Consider the following 21,995-nt stretch of genomic DNA (forward strand, 5'->3'; position numbering starts at 1 on the left):
CTTTGGCGATATCAGTCAACCACTAAATATGAGTATGTACTTCTCACCTTGGCTGCAGTCCTTCCCTCCAAATCCAACAGGACAGTCACAGGAGAACGTCTCCCAACTAACCCTACATGTGCCCCCATTCTGGCATGGGTTCGATTTACAGAAAGGCATTTTGGCACTACAGCCTATTGAAGAGAAAGCACATTACATCATAACCGCAGCCAATCACAGATGCAGAATTTTAAATCATAACCCCTGCAGGCAATCACAGACACAAAATATAACATCACAATCCATATTACAACAAGCAATGGCAGGCCAAAAATATTGCAGAACTGCAGAAACACATTTTCACACATAACTGTATTACATCATTGTTAAGAACGTCACTGTCATCACATTGTGAAAACATACATAAACACACCTGGTAAGGTGCCATTATTGGCAATGAATCCGGCCATGTCCACTGGTCTGTTATCAATGTGCAGGTCTTTCATGCAGCCAATAAATTCTCTTGTACCAAATAGAAAATTCTCTGGCAGGTTAGGAACTCCACCCAAAAACAATGGGCCTGTCAGATCCAAAGACCTGTGAGAGAAAAAATGAAGAAAGATAGAATAAAAGTGATGCTAATTGCGTTCCTCCAAGGTTAAAAACAAAACCAGCCCAGTTCTGGTAAAAGTGACATAGTGACAAGTGATATGAACGTATCTTGTGTGTAAGTATGTACTCACTTCTTGTTGCTAGTCTGTCTTCCCTGAGCAGCACAGCTGTAGTTGCCAAGCTGAATTCCAAATCTCAGGGAAACGGCAGTATCACAGTCATCCACACTTAAGACTGCAACCTTCTCATCAGACGGGCCCTGAACCTCCCCGCTCACACTGCGCCTTGGCTGGATACACAATCACACGCAAATCAGTTTGGTCAAGTATTCACACTGACAAATTAAAACAGTTTTCTGTGCACTCTGGAGGTAATTTGCCAATTAATGTACCTCAGCTTGCTTTAGATTGCATCAGTTTCTCACCTTGTTATAGTAATGGATGTGAACGGTGTGCCAGTTGCCGTCACTCACTCCACCAGGCAGATATGGGCTCACCTGAGTAGAAATCTCACCTAGTGCAAAGGTCAAAGAGGGTCACAAACAGCTATTACAACTCAAGGAAAGCAGAATCATATTTATTTCATATATAATCAAGAATAGCACCATGGTGTGATGTGTGACACACACACACACACACACACACACACATACACAATCACTGTGATTTACCTGTGGAATATTTAAGAACCACTTGTCTGTCCAGTATCTCCAGAGCAAGGAAGTCATGTTTTTCATTAAATCGACCATTGTAGAAAAGTAAACCATTACTTTCCAATGTGGCAAACCTATAAAACACATTTAAAGTTCATCAAAGGTCGGGAATGACTCATAACTGTTCCATTAAAAGTTTAATGTGAAGTCCATAAATGGTTTTTAGAGCAGACTCAGCATAGAGTGATCTCTAAAGTAATCCATTAATGCAGGCTCCATTACTGGTGAGGAAACATTAAGCAAAACTTTCAAAGTCAAAGATTCAAATTAGTTTTATTAATTTCAAGGCAAACCATTCTTACTGCATGTTTAACAAATATAATGATTTGATATGTCATTTACAGTCATTTTTATTAAACATCCAAATAGATGCAATTGCTTCATTTTAGATATTTATTCTCTCTTACCCAACTGGAAAGACCATCTTAGACCAGTTTAGCTGGTCAATCAATGTAGCCATGTTTTTCACCAGCAAAAAAAAAAAATGAAGCTGATTGACCAAAGGAGGCTTGCTGGTTAAGATAGTTAAGAACCCGGGTAAGCATCTAGCAGTACATGCTATGAACCAGCATCCAAAACATAACATATGCAGGTGAACAGCAATGTTGGCCTTTTTAACAGTGTACCGGTACATACCTTTATAGCTGACATGCTTAATTTAATTATCCTCTAGGTTTAAAAAAAAAAAAGAAAGAAAAAAAAAAGAGCAGAAAGTGAACTGAAAACAGCTTTTAATTTTGACCAAATAAAAGCCTGGGATGTGAAAGGGATGTTCCCTGTTTTATGCTCTCCTGAGCAAAGACTTCTAGATTTAAAAGTATGTGTTATAGAGCAGCACCAGTCCATACATTACATAATGTAACACAATGGTCTTTCACTACAAGACTTTAACAAAGAGAGAATGACAGAAAGTGAATAATTTATTATACTGGAGTATCTAGGAGATGATAGAAGTTTATGCTCTTTTCTGGAAGTGTTGACCATGTTAATAAATAAATGTTAATAAACAAAATATATCCTTGTGATCTCTTAAACAGTTTTGAACCTCAGGCTTAAAACTAAAGATTGGACTACATGATCCATTAACTAGCATGTTAGGTGACAGATGTGTCTGTGTGCATTTTACTCACGAGAGAGAGATGGAGAGGTGAAATCGTTGTCGAAGGCCTCTGAACATGATGAATGATTTTGGCGGGAAGGATCTGGTGGTGACAGAGCAGTAAGGCCTCTCATAACCTCCTGCAGGACATTCACACCTGAAACCCCCTCCAGAGAGCTCACGACACGTACCACCATTGCGACAAACACCTGCCACACACTTCCCAGCACGCCGGTCAAACTCACACCGCTCACCTGAAAGAGAAAGAGAATATAATACATTTAAAACACATACAAAACAATCACGCACTGCATCACTTTTAGGGTCCTGTTTAAAACCAAGAAATCAATCAGATTTAAGCTACAATAAAAAAAATGCATTCACACACTGTACACCTTTTCACACCTTCACAATACACCCTACTAAAAAAAATGGCACTTAAATCAGCCTTAGCTGGTTTAAGCTTGTCTACCTGGACTCCCAGCCTGGCTAAGCTGATACTCAGCTGGTTGAACTGGTCGGCCACCTGGACCCCAGCCTGGCCAGTTTAAAAGAACCCAAACCCCCCCTAAAACCACCAAATGGATCAGCCTGACCAGGCTGGGAGACCAGCAAACCAGCAAAGGCTAGCTGTTTTTTTTGTTGTTGTTTTTTTCAGCAGACAGTATAAATCATGAACATATTCCTACCCACTGAATTGTTCAATTGAATTTTAATCCATTTTAAAGTTGAGGAGCTAAACATTAACTTGACTGTTTGATATAAAAAAGAGCCTTTAAATTGTACTACAAATTATTGTGGTACAGGGAGGGCCTGGCTTACACTCACTCTTATAAACTGCTGGCAGGATGTGTGGAATCTCTGTTAAAACCTGTAGACAGGGAAGCCCTAATGGACCAATAACCCCCACACTTACATTTGTACACAAAGCAGATGTTTGGGTGTAAAACATCAGCAAATCCTGCCCTTAGGCATTATAATGCTGAGCCAAGAATGAGCCAGAGTCTGGCACTGTGATGTACCAGAAATATGTTGGCGAGCCTCTGGCAACAGTTAAATAAAGCACATTAATATGAAAACCTCTGACACAGACACACATGTTGACTACTCTATATCCCCGTGTGAAAATGTTGCCTTTAAAAGCATTTCAAACTCTGAACCACAAAAAAAAAGAAAAAAACATACACACACATAAACCAAACATGCTTCAGGATAAACATTAGGACAGACTCCATGCAAACAAACCAACACTGTTTACACTAACTGCTGGACATGCATGCAAACCAGCCACACATTCACCCACACCCACCCATACACACACACACACACACACACAAAAACACACACACCCCCAAGACACATTTTAAAGAAGCTCAGTCCAGTCTTTTTAAAAATGGCTCCTTAGAATTATTTGCATATTCAACATTAAAGAGAGGCATTAGCATTTTCATCATAGCTCACAAACATATCACCTGAAGAGGGAAAAGGATTTTAGCACAGTGTCCTCTTGATGGAACTGTCAAGACTAACTGAATATTCAAAAGCCATATAAAACATGTTTCTGTGGCCAAAACAAAAATGTATAAGTAGGCTACACTCTCTGAACAACAAAACTGAACTTAAAAACATACTGTTGTGCATGAAAATACCAGGAGATCAGCAGTTACAGAAATACTCAAACCAGCTCATCTGGCACCAACAATCATCCATGCGATTATCTAATCAGCCAATTGTGTGGCATCAGTACAGTGCATTAAATCATGCAGATATGGGTCAGGAGCTTCAGTTAATGTTCATATCAACCATAAGAATGGGGAAAAAATGTATTTCAGTGATTTGGACCGTGGTATGATTGTTGGTGTGTGATGGGCTGGTTTGAGTACGTCTGTAACTGCTGATCTCCTGGGATTTTCACACACAACAGTCTCTAGAATTTACTGAGAATGGTGCCAAATCCAAAAAACATCCAGTGAGCGGCAGTTCTGTGGATGGAAATACATTGTTGAGAAGAGAGGTCAACAGGGAATGTCCAGACTGGTTCGAACTAACAAAGTCTAAGGTAACTCAGATAACCACTCTATAATTGTGGTGAAAAGTATATCATCTCAGAATGCTATTCTGAGATGTGGGTTGGCACAGTTTTGGGGGCACGAGGGGGACTTACACTATATTAGGCAGGTGGTTTTAATGTTGTGGCTATCGGTGTATGTTCAAATACAAATATATAAACAAATGCTCACAAATTAAAAGAGGTGCTCTGTACACACACGCAATCTAGTCCAAAAATAAGGACTGAGAAAAACAGGACTGGCTTCATATACACACAAGACAACCACAACAAATACGTATTCACCCAAATGGACACAAAGATCATTCAAGCACAGTTATCTAGAAATGGACAAAAGGTGAGCCTTTAAGTACACACATGCTCTCATGCACATCAGCACACTTAAACAAATCTCCATTGATTCTCAGCAGGCTAAGAATCACTTAGATAAAAACCAGCCAGGAAAGGCTTAAAAACCCTCTTTCCATCTCTCTGCAAATATCTCCCCATCTTTAATCTTTCTATCTTTAGTCTCTAGATACCTTTGTCCTTTTATATTTGTGTCTGGTGCTCTCTCTTTCACTCTCCAATTCTCCAGCTGTACACTTCACCTGAATAACTGAACTTCCTGACTTACTGTTAAGAGCTCTTCCCACTTATTCTTCCTCTGTCTCTCTCTCTTTTTTTCCCTCTCCTCCCCTATACCTATCTCCTAATCCCCTTGGCAGATTTGGTAATGTATTCTCTCCCCTTCGTTCACATTATATTTAATTCATCAAAGCTATACTTCTCCTCTTGGGCTAAACCACCCTCTCTACCCAACCCCCACAAATATTACATATGGTATGACCCTCAGGGGATCCTGCATGTGCCCCTGCATTCATCCTTCCGTTATACTGCTCTCTCACTCTTTCACTATCTCTTGCTTTATAGAGTTTGTATTGCTAAGAGTTGCGTGTTTAACTTCAGACTGACGTCATAGCTGACAGTTTAGATCTGATTAATCTTTTTGGCCACACACACGGATGTGCAGTATCACCAGTCGCAACCAACTCAGCCTAATATTGCATGCCCACAGAATGCTTACAGTCTGTTTACTGACCATCTGATGCATATTCAAAACACAAGTGACATGATCTATTCTGATTGGCTGGCTGCAAAACAATTTCTGGGAGTCAGAATGCTTCTAGATTTTGCAAAGCTCATGGCATTAAAGTGATAGTTCATCCAAATATTACAATTTGGTCAACTTACTCACCCTCACGACATTTCAAACCCATATGAATTTCTCTCTAAAGCAGAACACAAAATGAGATGTTTTAATGAATATGACATCTGTCTTTTCGGTTTAATGGTAGTTGATAGTGACTCACTTTAAAGCTTTAAAAAGCACCCAAATGTGTCATAAAAGATATCCATGTAATTGACGTGTCATATTTCAAGTCTTCTGAAGGAAGACAATATGTTTTGATGAGAAATAACCCAAAAGTAATTTTCAACAAAAATCTTGACGTCCGTTGTACATTCATGAGGGCTATAAGAGAACCTTGTTCATGCGAAAGTTTTGCTTAATGCAATCCACTGTGAACAAGTTCATAAATGCTCAGTGGATGCCAAGACTTTTACTGAAAAATTACTTACATTTTGGGTTGTTATCATATGTCTTCAGAAGACCTTGAATATGATAAGAAAGCCATATGGGTTTGGAACAACATGAGAGTGAGTAAATAATTTTAATTTTTAAACGAACTTTTCATTTAAATCTTAGCAAGTAAACCCAATATCCTTGTGCATGAGTTAAGTTCATAAAAAGTATAATCACAACCTCTACATACATTTTCTACAGATCTCTTAGGTGTTTTCTGTTCAAGTTTTCGGAGAAATTGCTGTGTCATACTTCAATGTGCTGCCACTTTATTGCTCTCTGGTCTATTTTTGTGGTATCATTGATTTCATATTTTGGTCAGATGAGCTCCTGTCTGAGAGGGCAGTTCTTGGCCAGTATAACCTGCACAATGAGTATGCAGTTTGCAAGACTTCACACCATCTAAAAAACACACATTAATACTACCCTACAACCCTATGCCAACACTGAAACTTTTTTATTTGTATCTGAGCATATTTGAGCCAAACACATCTGTCCCAGGACAAATCATAGTCTAAGAGATCCGATTTCAGTTATAATTCAATTTTGACAAATTGTGTAGTTACTGCATTTTGCATTTGCAGAGCAGAATACGTCCCTCACTGAAATACACAAACCCACTCTCACCTGTGTACTCTACACACACATACATACTCCCGTTCTCTCTGTGTACACTCTTACCCATGTAATCTTCTCGACAGATGCAGGTGTACCCTCCCTCCCTGCGAGCACACACTCCTCCATTCATGCAGGGGTTCGAGTAGCAGAGGTTAATTTCAATCTCGCAGTAATCTCCGGTGAACCCCACCGGGCAGCGGCAGCGCAGGCCTGTGATTGGATGTATGGGCCGGAACAGCGTGGATGGGGAGGCAATAAAGGGGGCTGAGCTGTTGAAGCGGAGGACACTGATGCACTTCATGTAGTTCTGACACGGTTCACGCAAACACACATTATCATCGAATGGGAGAACCTGCAAGAATACACAGCACAGTGTCAGAGAAGTGTAAATTAGTGCATGTGTTTGTGTGCATTTGTTTGTGTACACAGTGGCCGCAAAAAAATATTTGGGCATTAAAGCCACCCTTGATGCATGAATGTCACTGAATTAGATAACAAAATATCAAACCAAGTTAAAGATCAACATGGCAAATATTTAAACAAAAATAAAGCATAAGTACACTTCTTAAGCAAAACCTTTCACAAAAGAAGTTAGGTTTTAAACTATAAAACAAATTAATCAAAAACATAAGAAAAAACATTATATACAGTACTGTTCATAATTCAGACAAAAATGATGTGGACATTTGTGATGACTTGGATGACTTGGATGACTTGTGAAATATGTGAAATAATGTGATAAACTACACCTGCTTTTACCTGCGGGGCATCCACAATTGGAAGATTGATTCATAAATAAAGCAAATGCAATTTATTTGATTCTAAAAAAGGATTAGAGTGATTATGGTGTGGGTCTGGGTCTACAGTTATTATAATAAGCTCTATAGAAACAGAATAGAAGTATATGGTAAGTCCTCATTTAGATGGATAAGTAAATATCCTGTGTGTACATTACCTCCATATGTGCAAGGGCATTGAGTCTAGGCCTGTTGAGGTAGAGCTGCTCTTCTAGTGCCTCTGATGGGAAAAACTGTCCTCCTGGCAATGCAGCTGAGAAACTAACATTAAGCACCTTTCCAGCATCTGCATCCGGCTGAATGTTAAACACAAACACATCGTCAGGAGAGACTGACAGCACTGCTGACACTCCTTCCAGGAAGTGAGTGAGCAGCGGGGATAGGAAGTGCTCCTGGGACATGTTCTGGAGTCGCACTGTGATGCTGCTGCTGAGCATCTCCTCTGTGATGATGAAAACCCGCAAAACACACTGAGCACTGACGCTGTGAATGCCATCTGAAACAAACAGAGAGTGAGACAAAAGAGAGAGACTTAGTTATAATGGGCCAAATAAAAACAAGGCCTGATCTTAAAATTTTGTTCATTTAAAGTTTGATAAGAATCTATCACACAAATCTATCGTACTACTTCATGTGAATATAGCACATGAGTCACACGGACCACTTTTATCTATTATGGTGCTTGTGCATCCTTTTTGTAAGCTTGAAATCCTCAGTCCCCATTCATTGTAATCGCATGGAAAAAAACAATCCATAGGCTACAATTGTTCGAAATTTCTCCTTTTGTGTTCTAAGAAAGTCATGTGGGTATGTAATGAAATGAAGAGAGACAGAATGACAGAATGTACAAGTTAGTGTGAAATATCCCTTTAAAGATGTCTAACAGCCCAATAAATCAGAATAACATCACTTCAGTCTCTCTGGCAGAAAATGCACACACAATCTATCTTTTACTCAACTGCAATTTAAACTCTTGATGTTGTAGTTATTCAGTGAGAGTTGTATTACTTTAGAGGTCAGTCTCAACATGCACAACTGAGTCAGGTTGGTGTCAGTTCTGCTCACAACATCATCTACAGCTCACTAACTGTGAAATTAGCAACATTCTACAAAGTGAACCATGCATACCCATCAAATGCACACATACCTTGTGCTCATGCACATACACAAATGCACACAGAAAGTTCTTATGTCCATCCTGAACTCTTTACAGTAAAAGAGAGAGAATAGGAAAGAAAGTTGCTGTCCATTTCTGCAATATGTGGCCCTCTTCATCCAGTCGCAGCACGTTCGGCATAACGAAGCGACCCGTTTCAGCTTATCACCCCATGATCAGCCCCCTTTCGCAGCTGTCCCAGTTGTCCCTATGGCCAGTCCGCCATCCCTGCTTGTCCATATCTTTAGCAGTTTGGGTTTAAACATTTAAGCCACTGGCTATAACTTTGGACCTTGAACCACATTTGGGCTGTGAGTTTGAAAATACACTCCATTTCACCATTATCATTATAGCTACCACTGAAGCATGTGGGAGTGCTGTTAGTGTTAGAAGGAATTTGGCATTCCAGTACCACTAACAACCTGCCAGTCCAAGCAATTCTGAATTGTTTTGTTCAGCACTGTCCTTGATGTTTTTATGTTGTAGCATCGTTGACTCTGTTATTTTTGCATTTTCGAAATGATGCTTTGACAAAAAAGTGCATGAATGTGGTTTTGGCACTAAGTCTCTGTAAAGTGATTCTGACTTGAGTGAAAGAAAATGATAGTGCATGGCGTGATTCAGCAGAGAGCAGGAGTGAGAGAGAGAGATATAGAGAGAGAGATATGGACTTGGGGTGTGGGGTGAGATTGCTGGAAAAGAGGATTCAGAGATGGGAAAGAATAAAAGCATAGGACATAAAATGAAGAGGGGGTGAAAGTGGGACGTTAGATAATAATGTCAACCCTTTCAATATCAGATGTTTAATGCTGACAAGCGTTTCTTATTAAATTCACCTTCCATCTTCAACTCCTCTCTCTTATAAACACACAGACATTTTGTTTAAAGATTATGAAGACACTTTTTTTATTTGTATTAATGTGCATCGATAAATCATTCACAATAAGACCATGCATTAGGAAAGAAAATAAGGTCTGTTTTGATTTCATGAAAAGCCTGTAGGTCTCTTTCATTCAACACTCCAAACACTGTATGCATCTATTGTTTGTAAATTAGAGTTTAGGTCAAATTATTTGTAAAATTCTATTACAAATAATAGATGGAGTGTTTCACTTTGGTTTTGTTTGTTAGGCACAAAGTGCGAGTGTCTATAAGAGGACGACCGCCATGGCTTGAAGTTTTTAATGTCACTGGATGTCTCAGTGTCTAAGGAGATTATATCCTCTGATGAAATGTCATCCAGAGTGAGAGAGAGAAATAGAGTGAGCAAACAGAGTTAGAGAAGAAAGGATGGATGCAGGGAAGCAGGAACACAGTGTGTTTACATAGATGACAGAAAGATGAAGGCAATCTGTAATTGACAAGAGAACCAGGAGAGTGTGTGTTTGCGAGCAAGACCGAAATGAAGAAAAGACTGATAGAGAGGTGGGGGAAGGGTATGAGGTGGCAGCTGGTTTGATTATGAGATTATAAGGCAGTGACTCCCTACTGACCTCCCGAAAACACTCTCTCTGTGGCTTTCTCTCTTTAACATGCCACACAACCATTAAACTAATGCACTACAAAAACATATGGTGCAAAATGCAACTGAGGCAAATCAGTTTTTTTTATGTCATACTCCTTTAAGAACTAAGGCAAATGATAAATAATATCCAATTATAGCAAAAAGTAAATAATCTCATTTACTATAAACAGCCACAACTAGTGTAGGGAAAAACAGAAGTCACATTGCATTTGAAAAAAACCAAACGATTAATGCATCTTAGAGCATGAAACTATTATTAGTCATACAGATTAAGTCAACACATTTGATCTCCCACAATGGGTAAATCAATTTATCAAAGTGTGTGTGTGTGTGTGTGTGTGTGTGTGTGTGTGTGTGTGTGTGTGTGTGTGTGTGTGTGTGTTTGGGTGGTTTACAAGGACATTTTTTTAGGTTACAAACTGGTAATTACAAAGGTATTATGCTATAAGTGTTGTTTATGAGGACATTTCTAGTGTCCCCATAATTCAAACGGCTTAGAAAAGACACTATGTTATGTTCTTTTTTCTGTAAAAATGCAGAACGTTTTTTGTGAGGGTTAGGTTTAGGGGTAGGGGTTGGGTTTGGGGATATAATCTATAGTTTGTACAGTATAAAAATCATTATTTCTATGGAAAGTCCACATAATGATAGGTAGACCAACATGTGCATACGTGCGTGCATGTGTGAGTCCTTGTTCTTTGTTTAATATGACTGTGTGTGTGTGGTCTGGTTGTCTGCAAGGAAATAACCAGTCCTGAAAGACATTCAATATTTGGAAAGGTTGCAATTTATTAGTGGTGCTTCCTAAGGCGATCATCACCATTATTTTTGTTCAGACTTGTCCTGCACTGTTTGTGCTACGGACATAAATGAGTCTCATCATTTACTCACCCTCATGCCATCCCAGATGTGTATGACTTTCTTTCTTCTGCTGAACACAAGCGAAGATTTATAAAATTATATCTCAGCTCTGTAGGTCCATGCAAATGAATGGGTACCAACATATTGAAGCTCCAAAATCAGATGAAGGCAGCATAAAAGTAACTCCAATGGTTAAATATGTGTGTGAGAAACAGATCATTATTTAAGTCATTTTTACTATAAATTTGCCTCCCTGACCAATAGATTGCAATATGCATGAAGAATGTGAATCAACAAAAACAAAAGAAGAAGAATGTGAAAGTGAAAGTGGGGATTTATAGTAAAAAAAAACATTTATATTTTTGGTTTCTCACCCACACCTATCACATCACTTCTGAAGATATAGATTTAACCACTGGAGTAATATGGATTACTTTATGCTGGTTTTATGTGCTTTTTGGAGCTTCAAAATGTTGGTACCCATTCACTTTCATTGTATGGACCTGCAGAGCTGAAATACTCTTCTAAAAATATTTATTTGTGTTCAGCAAAAGAAAAAAGTCACTCTTTTGAAAATGAGTAAATAATGATTTTTGGGTGAATCATCCCTATAAGGAGATATGTGCTATTATTTTTCTAAGCAATCAGATGTACAATTTTAACCTAAATGACAATAAAAACAGGTGAAAAAATCCCATCGACCTACACTGAAGGAGGGACCCAATTCATCAAAGAGATGTTTCAGAATATTGTAGCAACCACCTAGCAACGCCCTAGAGGCCACCCAGAACTTCCTAGCAACCACAATTCAATATTCTTAAAATACTCAGGACACTTTAGCAACAACATATCAATGCCCTGGCAAGCACCCACAGCATTTTAGCATCATGGAAGTGAGTTTTGAATGGGCAAGAAATTATATATTTTTATTTTCTTCAGAACATGTAAAAACCACATTTCTAAATTGTTTAAATATTGACTCAGTTCATAAATTGATTGCACACAAACACACATAAATACACGTGCACACAGCTATTTGTGTTTGTGAGAAGCACCAGTAGGACACATGCACAAATCGAGCCATTATGCATAGTCAATAACACACACACTGTCATCTTTTAGAAACGTTATTAAAAGCTGTGTGACAGGTTTCAAATAGCATAATTTTCTATTTCTTTCATCTGAAATAATTTCACTTCAGTCAATTCAAAGTCAAGATGTTACTCTGAAAGCTGAACACAGTGGGTCTTTCCTTTCTCTATTCCTCCTGCTGTGCAATCGCTCATCCTCCATTCACCTCCTCCATTTTTGAGTCTCTGTTACTCTTCAATGTTTATTTAACGTTTCTTCCTCAATCTATTTTCCTAACTTTCCTCTATTCCACTCCCTCAATTCATACTTAACTGTATCTCTCTTTCGCTCACATACCCTTTAAATGTTTTATAATCCAGCTCACTTACCCAGACTAAAGTGAAATTTATTTTAGGCTCCTTTTGCTCAGGGATATCATTTATAAATAACTCTGTGTGTCTGTGTGTATAGTACAGATCAATATTTAAATCCTTTTTTTACTCTAAATCTCCACTTTCACTTTCACTAACTAAACAGGTGCCACGTGTGATTTACAGATGTAAACGTGAAAATGGAAATTTAGAGAAAAACGTTTTTTTTTATCTGTTTCTCGCCCACATCTATCATATCGCTTCTGAAGATTCAACCACTAAAGTCATATGGATTATTTGTATGTTTCCTTTATGTTATTTTTGGAGCTACAAAAGTCTGACCACCATTCAATTGCATTGTAAGGACCAAAAGAGCTGAGATAATGTTTGTTTGTTTTCTGCAGAAGAAAGTCATACACATTTGGGATGGCATGAGGGTGAGTAAATGATGAGAGAAGTTTCAATTTTGGGTGAACTATCTCCTGAAAGGTGCTGTATGTAAGATTGACAACAAGAGTTTGAAATGGGTACTACAGTCAAAATTCAAAATATTGGAGAGTTGCCCCGCCCCAGAAGCAAAGCTCAAGCAGATTGCCAGAATGTTGACACACAAATTAGCCAACTCAGCATCCGTTTTAAAGGATTTTAAGCTGTCTCCAACTTCCAAAGGTATCTCCAATATTTATCCATGTTTTACTAGACCTCTGTTCATGGTGATTTTTAGATGGATGGTGAGGCTTTTTAGGTCAGGTGGAATCAGTTATCTCTGATCCAGTTCTTTTGCTGGCTTCCATGGCTGTAGCACGCAGTGTGGTTTGCCTGCAAACTTGTTTAAATCTGGCAACCCTGCAGTGTCAAAATACTATTGGTGAGTGGGCAGTGGGCGGGATCACACAGGACAAAACATAAACAGAAATTCCAGCCCTGAATGGAAACTTCAAAGTTTCCAAAAATATACTGGCTGTAGCATTGTTATCGGAGAAGCCAATATTTCAACTTAGCATGTTTCCTAATTCTCTAATGACATATTATGGTCATTTTATGATTTTGTACAGTAAAACTATTACATATAGCACCTATAAGCCTTTCGTCTATGGAACGCAAAAGGATATGTTGAGCAGAATGGCAGCCTCAGTCATCATTCACTTTCATTGTATGGAGAAAAGATGCAATAAAAAGTTAATGATGATTGAGACTAACATACCGCATACTAACATACTGGAAGAAAGCAAGTCATCGTCTGCCCAATAGACTGCCAATGTAAGTGCACTAGTGGAATTTTTTTATTTTATGTCTAAAATCTTTTTAGTGTTAGGTAATCAATAGTGTACCACAGATGTACACAGAGCTTAAATTGTATTGAACTCAGAACATTCCTTTAGGCTAACTGTAAAAACTAACCCTAACCCTAATCTTACAGATATTTAAATCAGTCCCTTAATGACGCTGTTTACCTTATAGGCCATGAGGTAGGTTCCCGTAATGTAAATGTATCATGTTTTACTTTCACAAGGATTGCAAAAATCTGACACATAAGCACATACTCAGATACAGACAAATGCAGACACTCACTAATATTAAAAGAACTCTGACAATTAATTACTTGAAAAACAGTTAAAGTTTAACAAGTTTCAAAACATTCATATTTCTAACCTAGCATGAGTCTCATGCCCCGTGCAAGTGTTTTTTTACTATCACATGTGATAGTTGTGACCTACTATCACAAACAGTAGTAGGAGGCTTAGGTTTATTTGCCCTTTAACGCTGAAATTAGTTACCAAGAAATTTACTTCCACCCCCATTGGCAAAGAAGCAGAAACAAACAGAATGCACTAAACAACCGAGACCTACACATACTGTATGTATAAACTCACAAATGTCACTTAATATATGCTCAAACAAACCCAGATGTAGGCATAAACAATGTGAATGCCTGCATGAATGCAGATTATACCATATGATTACACACACACACACACACACACACACACACAAATCTTGGGCACTGGTTTGACAGCTGATTACTGTGCTCCGTTTGTTTCCAAAGCCAGGCTTCCCCTAAGGACCTCCTGTTACACTCGAATTAAAGTAGAACAGAGAGATGGAGAGAGAGAGCGAGAGAGCGAGAGAGAGAGAGAGAAAGAGAAAGAAAGAGAGATATAAGAGGCTGTCTGTAATCCTCCATTAAACTACATTTACTTGCATACACAAACACACACACACACACACACACACACACACACACGCACATGCAAAAGAATGGAACATGTTCATTTAGCCATACATGCATTATCTCTAAGACCAATACTGCTTTGGTCACTATGGATGTAACAAAATAAACACACAGTTAACACATATAACATCACACATCATATACACTGACGCTTTGCTTGGAGAATTACAAGATAAAAGCATCATGAAGCTTCAAACTATGTCAACTCTTACAAACAATGAGTACTGTCCTCATTAGTAAGCTGTGACGTTTTCTCTGGGTGAAGCGGAATACAAACAATATTTAATATGAAAATCCTTCAACTTAGCCTTTCATCTACCCTCAGGACATCAAAACTGGGATAAAATCACACAATACAGAAGAAAGCAGCTCTGCCTGTTAAGATAAGCATACACATGCTTACACTCTCTTTATTAATGAAACCCTACAGAAAAAGATGTATATAATAGAATAAGAGGGTGAGCAAGGAACAGAGTGCAAATAAGCAGCGAGGCAAAAAGGAGTAAGGAATGAAGAATAGGAGGGGGGTGGACAGAGATGTGTGTATGCTTTCCTCAGAGAGAGAGAGAGAGAGAGAGAGAGAGAGAGAGAGAGAGAGAGAGAGAGAGAGAGAATCTTACCAGAGGGTAACTGATCTTTCTATAACACTGCAGTCTCACCAACTCCCCAACCTTTATGCCTTGCATACACATACACATACACACAAACTGGAAGGAAAGGTGTAACAATATAAGCAATATTGTTCGCCATCTTTCCTGTCAAGATTAAAATCCTGCCTTTTTTTTCTTGTGTAGAATGTGATAAATAACACACACAACAGCCACAAAACCACACACTTCATGTTACATTTACCATTTTATCCACCATGTCTGTAAATAATAATTCATACTTTCAAATCACAATTTATAACTTTTCAAAAACCACAGTTATATGCACTTCTAAGCAAATGCCATCAACAAAATCAGCCGTTGTGGCCAAGCAATTCTTGCCTCAGCACTAATACTCTCTCGTGTTACCACTGAGACTCCATTAAAGGGTACTGTTACCTGCTAATATCAGTAAAAACCATTTCCGCATAAAGTCATTCACATTGATCTCTAAATGTTTTACAGCGAATAGGCCTGCCAGTGAAGAGTCAGCTTTCTCCAAAGATCTCTTGTATTCTTTCCATTCTTTCCTCTAACATAAACTATCCACTTTGACACACTGCCTCTAGCAATAATTTATAACAGCGCATTGAGCCATTTACAGTGTAGAAAAGAGTTAGCCAAACCAATTTGACCTGATTTAATTTTATCCTTGTGACCTTAATAGCCCTTGCCTCATTTACCCATCTCCTCCTTTTCTTTCTCCCCTCCCCTCTCACTCACATTTTTCCCTCCCCCTCTTCCTTCTTTCCAATGCTTTTGGTCTTACCAGTGATGGTGACCACCATTGGGGCCACCAGTGGTCGGTTGTTGTCCAGTTTTCGGCTCAGACGTATCTCTCCACTTGTGTGGTTTAGCAGTAGAAGGTGCAGCTCATTTCCACGATCTATAGTGTAATAGAGACGATCTGAAACATCTGGGTCATGGGCTGGAACCCTTCCAATAACCCCACTTGGGAAAGTGTTTGAGCGATTGGATACAAAGTTGTTAAAGATGATTTGAAAGTCTTGCATTTGGGGCCCATTATCATTCTGGTCAACAAGTCGGATCCTCACTGTAGCTCGACTCACTAGTGGCGCTGATGTGGCCTGGACAACAATTACATACTCATTCCGTGTCTCATAGTCAAGGTCAATTAACGAAGTGAGTTCCCCTGAAAAAATGTCCATTTGGAAGATTTCTGGAATATTGCCTTCCACAATCTGATACATAATCTGAGCATTTGGGCCCTCATCTGGATCCGTCGCTGTAATCTGAGCTACAACGGACCCAACAGCACTGTTCTCTTTCACTAGAACCTCAAAATCATCAGCAGGGAAAACTGGAGCATTGTCATTGACATCCATGACACTGACTTGAATGTGTACAGGTGTTCGCTGAGGTGGAACCCCTCGATCCACGGCATATGCTGTCAGCTCATAGAATGGAACACTTTCACGGTCAAGTCTCCTGACAGTCCGGACTATTCCGGAAGTCGGTTCGATGGTGAAATCACCATCACCATCTTCTCCATTCTGAAATGTATACTGGACACGGCCATTGGCATGAGCATCACGGTCGGTGGCAGAGATTTGCAGAACACTAGTGAAGGGCGGGGCATCCTCACTGACTCCACCCTGGTATCTGGGGCTCAAGAACTGAGGTGTGTTGTCATTAACATCATTAACATTAACCTCCACATATGTGGTGTCAGATTTTTGTGGGATTCCATTGTCACGAGCTGTAATGGCAAGAGTGTAGGTCATCTGGTCTTCATAGTCTAGTTCGGCTTGAAGTGTGATTGCTCCAGTTGCAGTATCGATACGGAACTGTGGAATGTTGTCCTCCAAATAGTAAGTGATGCGTGCGTTTTCTCCAACGTCTTCGTCTGTGGCACTTATAACCACCACTGTGCTGCCAGGAGGACGATCCTCATTCACATTGACTGAATAATGAGCGCTCTGGAACACTGGGCGGTGTGTGTTGGCATCTGTGATGTTGACGTGCACCTGACATGTGTCGTGGAGTGTTCTGTCTGAGGCAGTAACTGTTAGCACATAGCGACGCTCCTGTTTGTAGTCTAAAGGCAGTGCTAAAGAGACCAGACCACCACCACTGGCTGTGCTAATGGCAAATCGATTACGTGTGTTTCCGCCAGTGATTTGATATGTGACTGCACTGTTTACATCACGGTCAACTGCAGTTACGCTGACCACACTTGTGCCAACAGAAGCATCCTCATTGAGTCTGACAAAATACTCTTTTTGAAGAAATTCTGGCCTGTTATCATTAACATCCATCACTGTGATCGTAACACTAGCTGTGGCAGAAAGGGGCGGAGCACCATAATCCCGTGCCTCAACACCAAAAAAGTAGTGCTCTACTGATTCACGGTCAAGTTCTGAGCTCACTGTGACCCAACCAGTGGCAGCGTTGATAACAAATGGTGTATCTGTACCAGTCCCTGTTAAACGGTATTCCAGGCGTGCATTGTCACCGTTATCTGTATCAATAGCTTGTATATGAAAAATGGAGTGACCAATAGGAGCGCTTTCCAGCACTGTAGCCTGGAATGGCGTGGATACAAAGATTGGTGGATTATCGTTGACATCTGTGACCTGCACGCTCACAATTCCAGTGTTGTTGGAAAGAGGCGGACGGCCATTGTCCTGAGCGCGCAGACGTAGCGTGTATTCTCGTTCTGTCTCAAAGTCCAGTGGTGCAACTACCTGGATTTCCCCAGTAACGCTGTCGATCGCAAACTGTCCACGGCTATTCCCACTAATTATGTTATAATGCACAGCAGCATTCCCATCTTTATCGAGGTCTGAAGCGCTAATTTTGAGGATTTCGGAATGTGGGCGAACATCCTCTCTAACAGCAACCACATATCTCTTTTGACTAAACTGTGGCACATTGTCGTTCTCATCCAACACAATAATATTGACACTAACAGTAGCAGATCTTGGGCCTGGCTCTCTCCCTTGGTCGCTTGCTTCAACCAGCAAAGTGTAATGCTCATTTGCTTCTCTGTCAACAATGCCTCGTGTTGTAATCAATCCTGATCGTGGGTCAATCTCGAACGAGGAACGTGCAACAGCCGCACTTTCCCCAATAAATCGGTAACGTATGTTGGCATTCGCCGGTGAGTCGAGATCAGTTGCACGTAGTTGTAGAATAGGATATCCCTCTTCAACATTCTCTCTAATTGTCTCACGGTACTCTGTCTGCTCAAACACAGGAGAGTGATCGTTACGGTCAGCCACAGTGATGGTCACCATAGTTGTTCCAGAAAGGCGTGGTGAGCCGTGGTCTGTGGCAGTGACTCTGAAATAATGCAGGTCCATGTGCTCTCTATCTAGAATGTGTGTGGTAGAGAGAAGGCCAGTAATTGGGTCGATTTGGAAGTAATCTGTGGACCTGCTGTTCATTAAAGGGGCCATGCTGTAACTGAGTCTGCCAGCCTCACCAGCATCAGCGTCCTCAGCTGTCATTGTTATGACTGACGTACCAGGAGGCTGGTTCTCGGCGACCTGAACCTGATAGTTGTACTGGGGGAAATGGGGTTGTCGGTTAGCAGCTCTGCGGGAGCGCCCAACAGGCAGGACACCTGTCTGCTCTTCATCGTACCCCTGCTCTTCCCTTCTCTGCACTTTAACACTCTCTCCTTCTTTTTGTTTCATGGTGTTTAGATGTTTTTGTATGTTTTCCGCCCCATCTCCGCTATGTTTAAGCTCAGTCCAAATTCCCTCATTTTTGTCCCACTCTTTTATTTCATCTCCCTCACTGTCTGACTGAAAGGTTCCATTACCTTGACCTTTTTCTCCCTCTTTTGGTAAATATGTGTCATTCTCCACTGTCTCATCCTTTGTGTCTTCTACAATCACCCACTCCATGCTTTCCTGGATTTCTCTCTCTACAGGCTGTTTGACACCCTTTACCCTCACCTCTCCATTCACTCCACCCTCTTTCTCTCCCTCCCTCCTACCGGACTCAACAGGGGCCTCCAGCTGCTCCTCCTGCTGACTGACACCCTCCGCTTGTAATGACAAACGTTTACCGGATTTTAATTGCGGCCGCGTGGATCCCCCATCGGCAGTCAAGCTATCGTTGTAGTCATCGAGCTCTGCACGCGCAGTAGAGCAAGGATAGCGTGAGCTTTCCCGTTTTGTGAAGTCGCTCTTTTCACTGACAGAAATATATTGTGTTTCATTGACATTTTGATCATCACGGCTGCTATTGTTGTTGTTATTGTTGTTATTATTAAAAATGTTTGCGCAGCTGTTATTGCTGCTGTTCCAATTCCTCAGAGAAAAGCTTTCAAGAAAGTTCACGAAGCTCGCGCTCTTCGCTGTCCACTGAGCGGCTGGTGCTGATTCTTCTCTCGCGCTCTTCGCGTGACCACTGTGAAGTTGTGAGTCATAAAATTGTTTAGTGAAGATTAGCTCAACTAGGAGGTAGATGTTTGATACGTTTAGACCCCTGGTAGTGTCAGTAACAGATGAGTCAAACTTGTACTCATCACTGATATTCGAGTCAAAGCGAGCCGCGCTGATTTCAGATGATCTATGATAATTTCCTTTTCTGTCATCAGTCCGTTTGAGTGCACAATTCAGCTCGTTGGTTTTACCAGCTTCAGCATTCACACATAATAATAAAGAGTTGTTGTATGAAAATGTGGTGTTTGTATTTTCTTCTGCCCGCTTTCCACAGACAACAGAGCGTACGCCTACTGCGCTCCTCAGAGAGGTGTTGAACCGGTGCCAGTCACTACTGTGCCATGCTGGATGTCTTTCAGAACAACCTGTGCACACAACAGCAGCTTCCGTGATCCGGTATGACTCGAGACAGCTGTTTGCTTCGCCCGCTACCACAAGAGAGAGGTGCTGTACGCGTGGTTCTGTGCACCCCCGGGCATTCTCAAACCCTGTTTTAAAGACATTCAAGGGGGCTGGAAGTGAACGGTCCGTTGTCGCTTTGCTTAATTTACTGGCGTCCAAAACAATGCAAGCCACATTAGAATCAGAATACTCTATTGATAACGGCCGTGCTGTTCTCTTGGCAGCGGTAAACTCCCGTTTTACTCCCGTAGGCCTTGATTTCCTTTTCACGGTTCTACTGGTATCCACCTGCGAGCGAAACACAACACAATTCAACTCCCGGAGCTCTCTTTGCGCAACAGCCCTGTCCGTGGCGAGGTGTGGATGTGTCTGTGGCCACGAGCACGCTCTAGTCCTTTGTATAGTCCTCTTTTTGCCCCACTGAAATGGAGAGTCGAGAACATGAGAAACAACGCCCTTCTCTCCGCCGCCACAGTCACTCCAAGCTGGCGGATGATGACAGCGTCCGGTGTGCGATGCCGGTTCTGATATATATATTCTAGTATTCCGGTATTCCAGACGCAACGGACCTGAGGGGATTCCCAATGCACCGGTTCGTAAGCATTGTTCGCACGTTAGACATTTAAATTGACGTCCACGCGTCCGTGCAGGGTGGATCTTCCAAATGCCCCCAGCCAAAGCCCCCGTTACCGTTCTGTCGTGCAGGCTGGTGCTTTGAGTGTCTCCGGGGGCTTGATGGGTGCACGGTGAGCGGCAGAAAGGCTCTGCTGCACTCCCCGGGATGACAATGAACAAAGAGCTGAGGAGAAGGTGTAAAAGCAGCAGCGAAAGCGAGCCCAAGTTCAGTAGCAGTGCAGCCATTAGTCTGGTGAAATCCTTTATCTCTCTCCCCCCTTTCTCTCCTCTCTCTCTCTTTCAGTCTTTCAGTCCTTCACTTCTAACATAAGTGTCTCTCTATCTCTCTCCAAACGCCGGGGCTAAGTGACCAGCTCATCCACCTCCGCCGTGCTCCCCGGTCGCTCGGTGATCCCGGGAAGCTCGCATCTACTCTCGATGTTTGGTAGAGCTCCGGCTAGCTACGGCACGAGCGCAGCATCTCTCATCCACATCCAACATGGCTCACAGCGAACCTGGTGCTACCCTCACTCCCCCAACCCCCCCTCTCTCTCTCTCTCTCGCGCTCGCTCTATCTGAGACTAGAATGGTTTGTTCCAGTGTGCGCAAGGCTCACTCATAGACGTCATGTCCACCAATGGAGAGCTTTACATGCGACAACCTATCAATATCAAAGTGAAACCGTGCATTAAAACGCAGCATCATTAATTAAATAGCCTACTTTAACACGTAGAAATTTATTTTCCCTTCAAAGTATCCACAAATGAATTTTAAATCTATGTAAAAATTGATTTGTATAAAGATATTCTATTTAATTCAATTCTGCAATCAAAAAATTGTCTATTTTTTAAAGATTTACACATTTGTATGACAAATTTCAATCAAACTGAACTGAGTAATCTTTAAATGATCTACATTTCTGTAAAACTGAGGGTACAAGGCCCCTCTACCTCAATATTTTCTTCAACACCTGTTTGTCAGTATGCACTGCAAAATATTCCTGATCCATAAGATGATTGCAGGCAATGTCTAAAGTTTGATTTTGAGGTCATTTGATTTTATATTTAATCATTTATTTCGCTTATGAAAATCCCAGAATTATCACATTTATTTTGAGACACAATACTTATTTATAATGCTCAGTTTTGTTTGGTTGATAAATTTGTTTATTTTATTTTTTCTGTCAC

At 40.7% G+C, this 21,995-nt stretch overlaps 1 protein-coding gene across 1 annotated transcript in view; it reads right to left on the reverse strand.

Moving 5' to 3' along the window:
- Nucleotides 1-21,054, reverse strand: part of celsr3 (cadherin, EGF LAG seven-pass G-type receptor 3) — a 51,483-nt gene extending 30,429 nt beyond the window's left edge. Inside the window, exons 1-9 of the mRNA XM_052094372.1 lie at nt 16,143-21,054; nt 7,668-8,005; nt 6,776-7,064; nt 2,434-2,656; nt 1,262-1,377; nt 1,016-1,104; nt 723-880; nt 413-576; nt 48-173 (exon numbers count right to left, since the gene is read on the reverse strand). Coding sequence (XP_051950332.1) covers nt 48-173; nt 413-576; nt 723-880; nt 1,016-1,104; nt 1,262-1,377; nt 2,434-2,656; nt 6,776-7,064; nt 7,668-8,005; nt 16,143-21,054 — 6,415 coding nt within the window. The remainder of the gene's footprint in view (nt 1-47; nt 174-412; nt 577-722; nt 881-1,015; nt 1,105-1,261; nt 1,378-2,433; nt 2,657-6,775; nt 7,065-7,667; nt 8,006-16,142) is intronic.
- Between the last annotated feature and the right edge of the window lie 941 nt (nt 21,055-21,995).

This window comes from Xyrauchen texanus, chromosome 27, assembly GCF_025860055.1.
Source record: "Xyrauchen texanus isolate HMW12.3.18 chromosome 27, RBS_HiC_50CHRs, whole genome shotgun sequence".
In the NCBI taxonomy this organism is placed as follows: Eukaryota; Metazoa; Chordata; class Actinopteri; order Cypriniformes; family Catostomidae; genus Xyrauchen; species Xyrauchen texanus.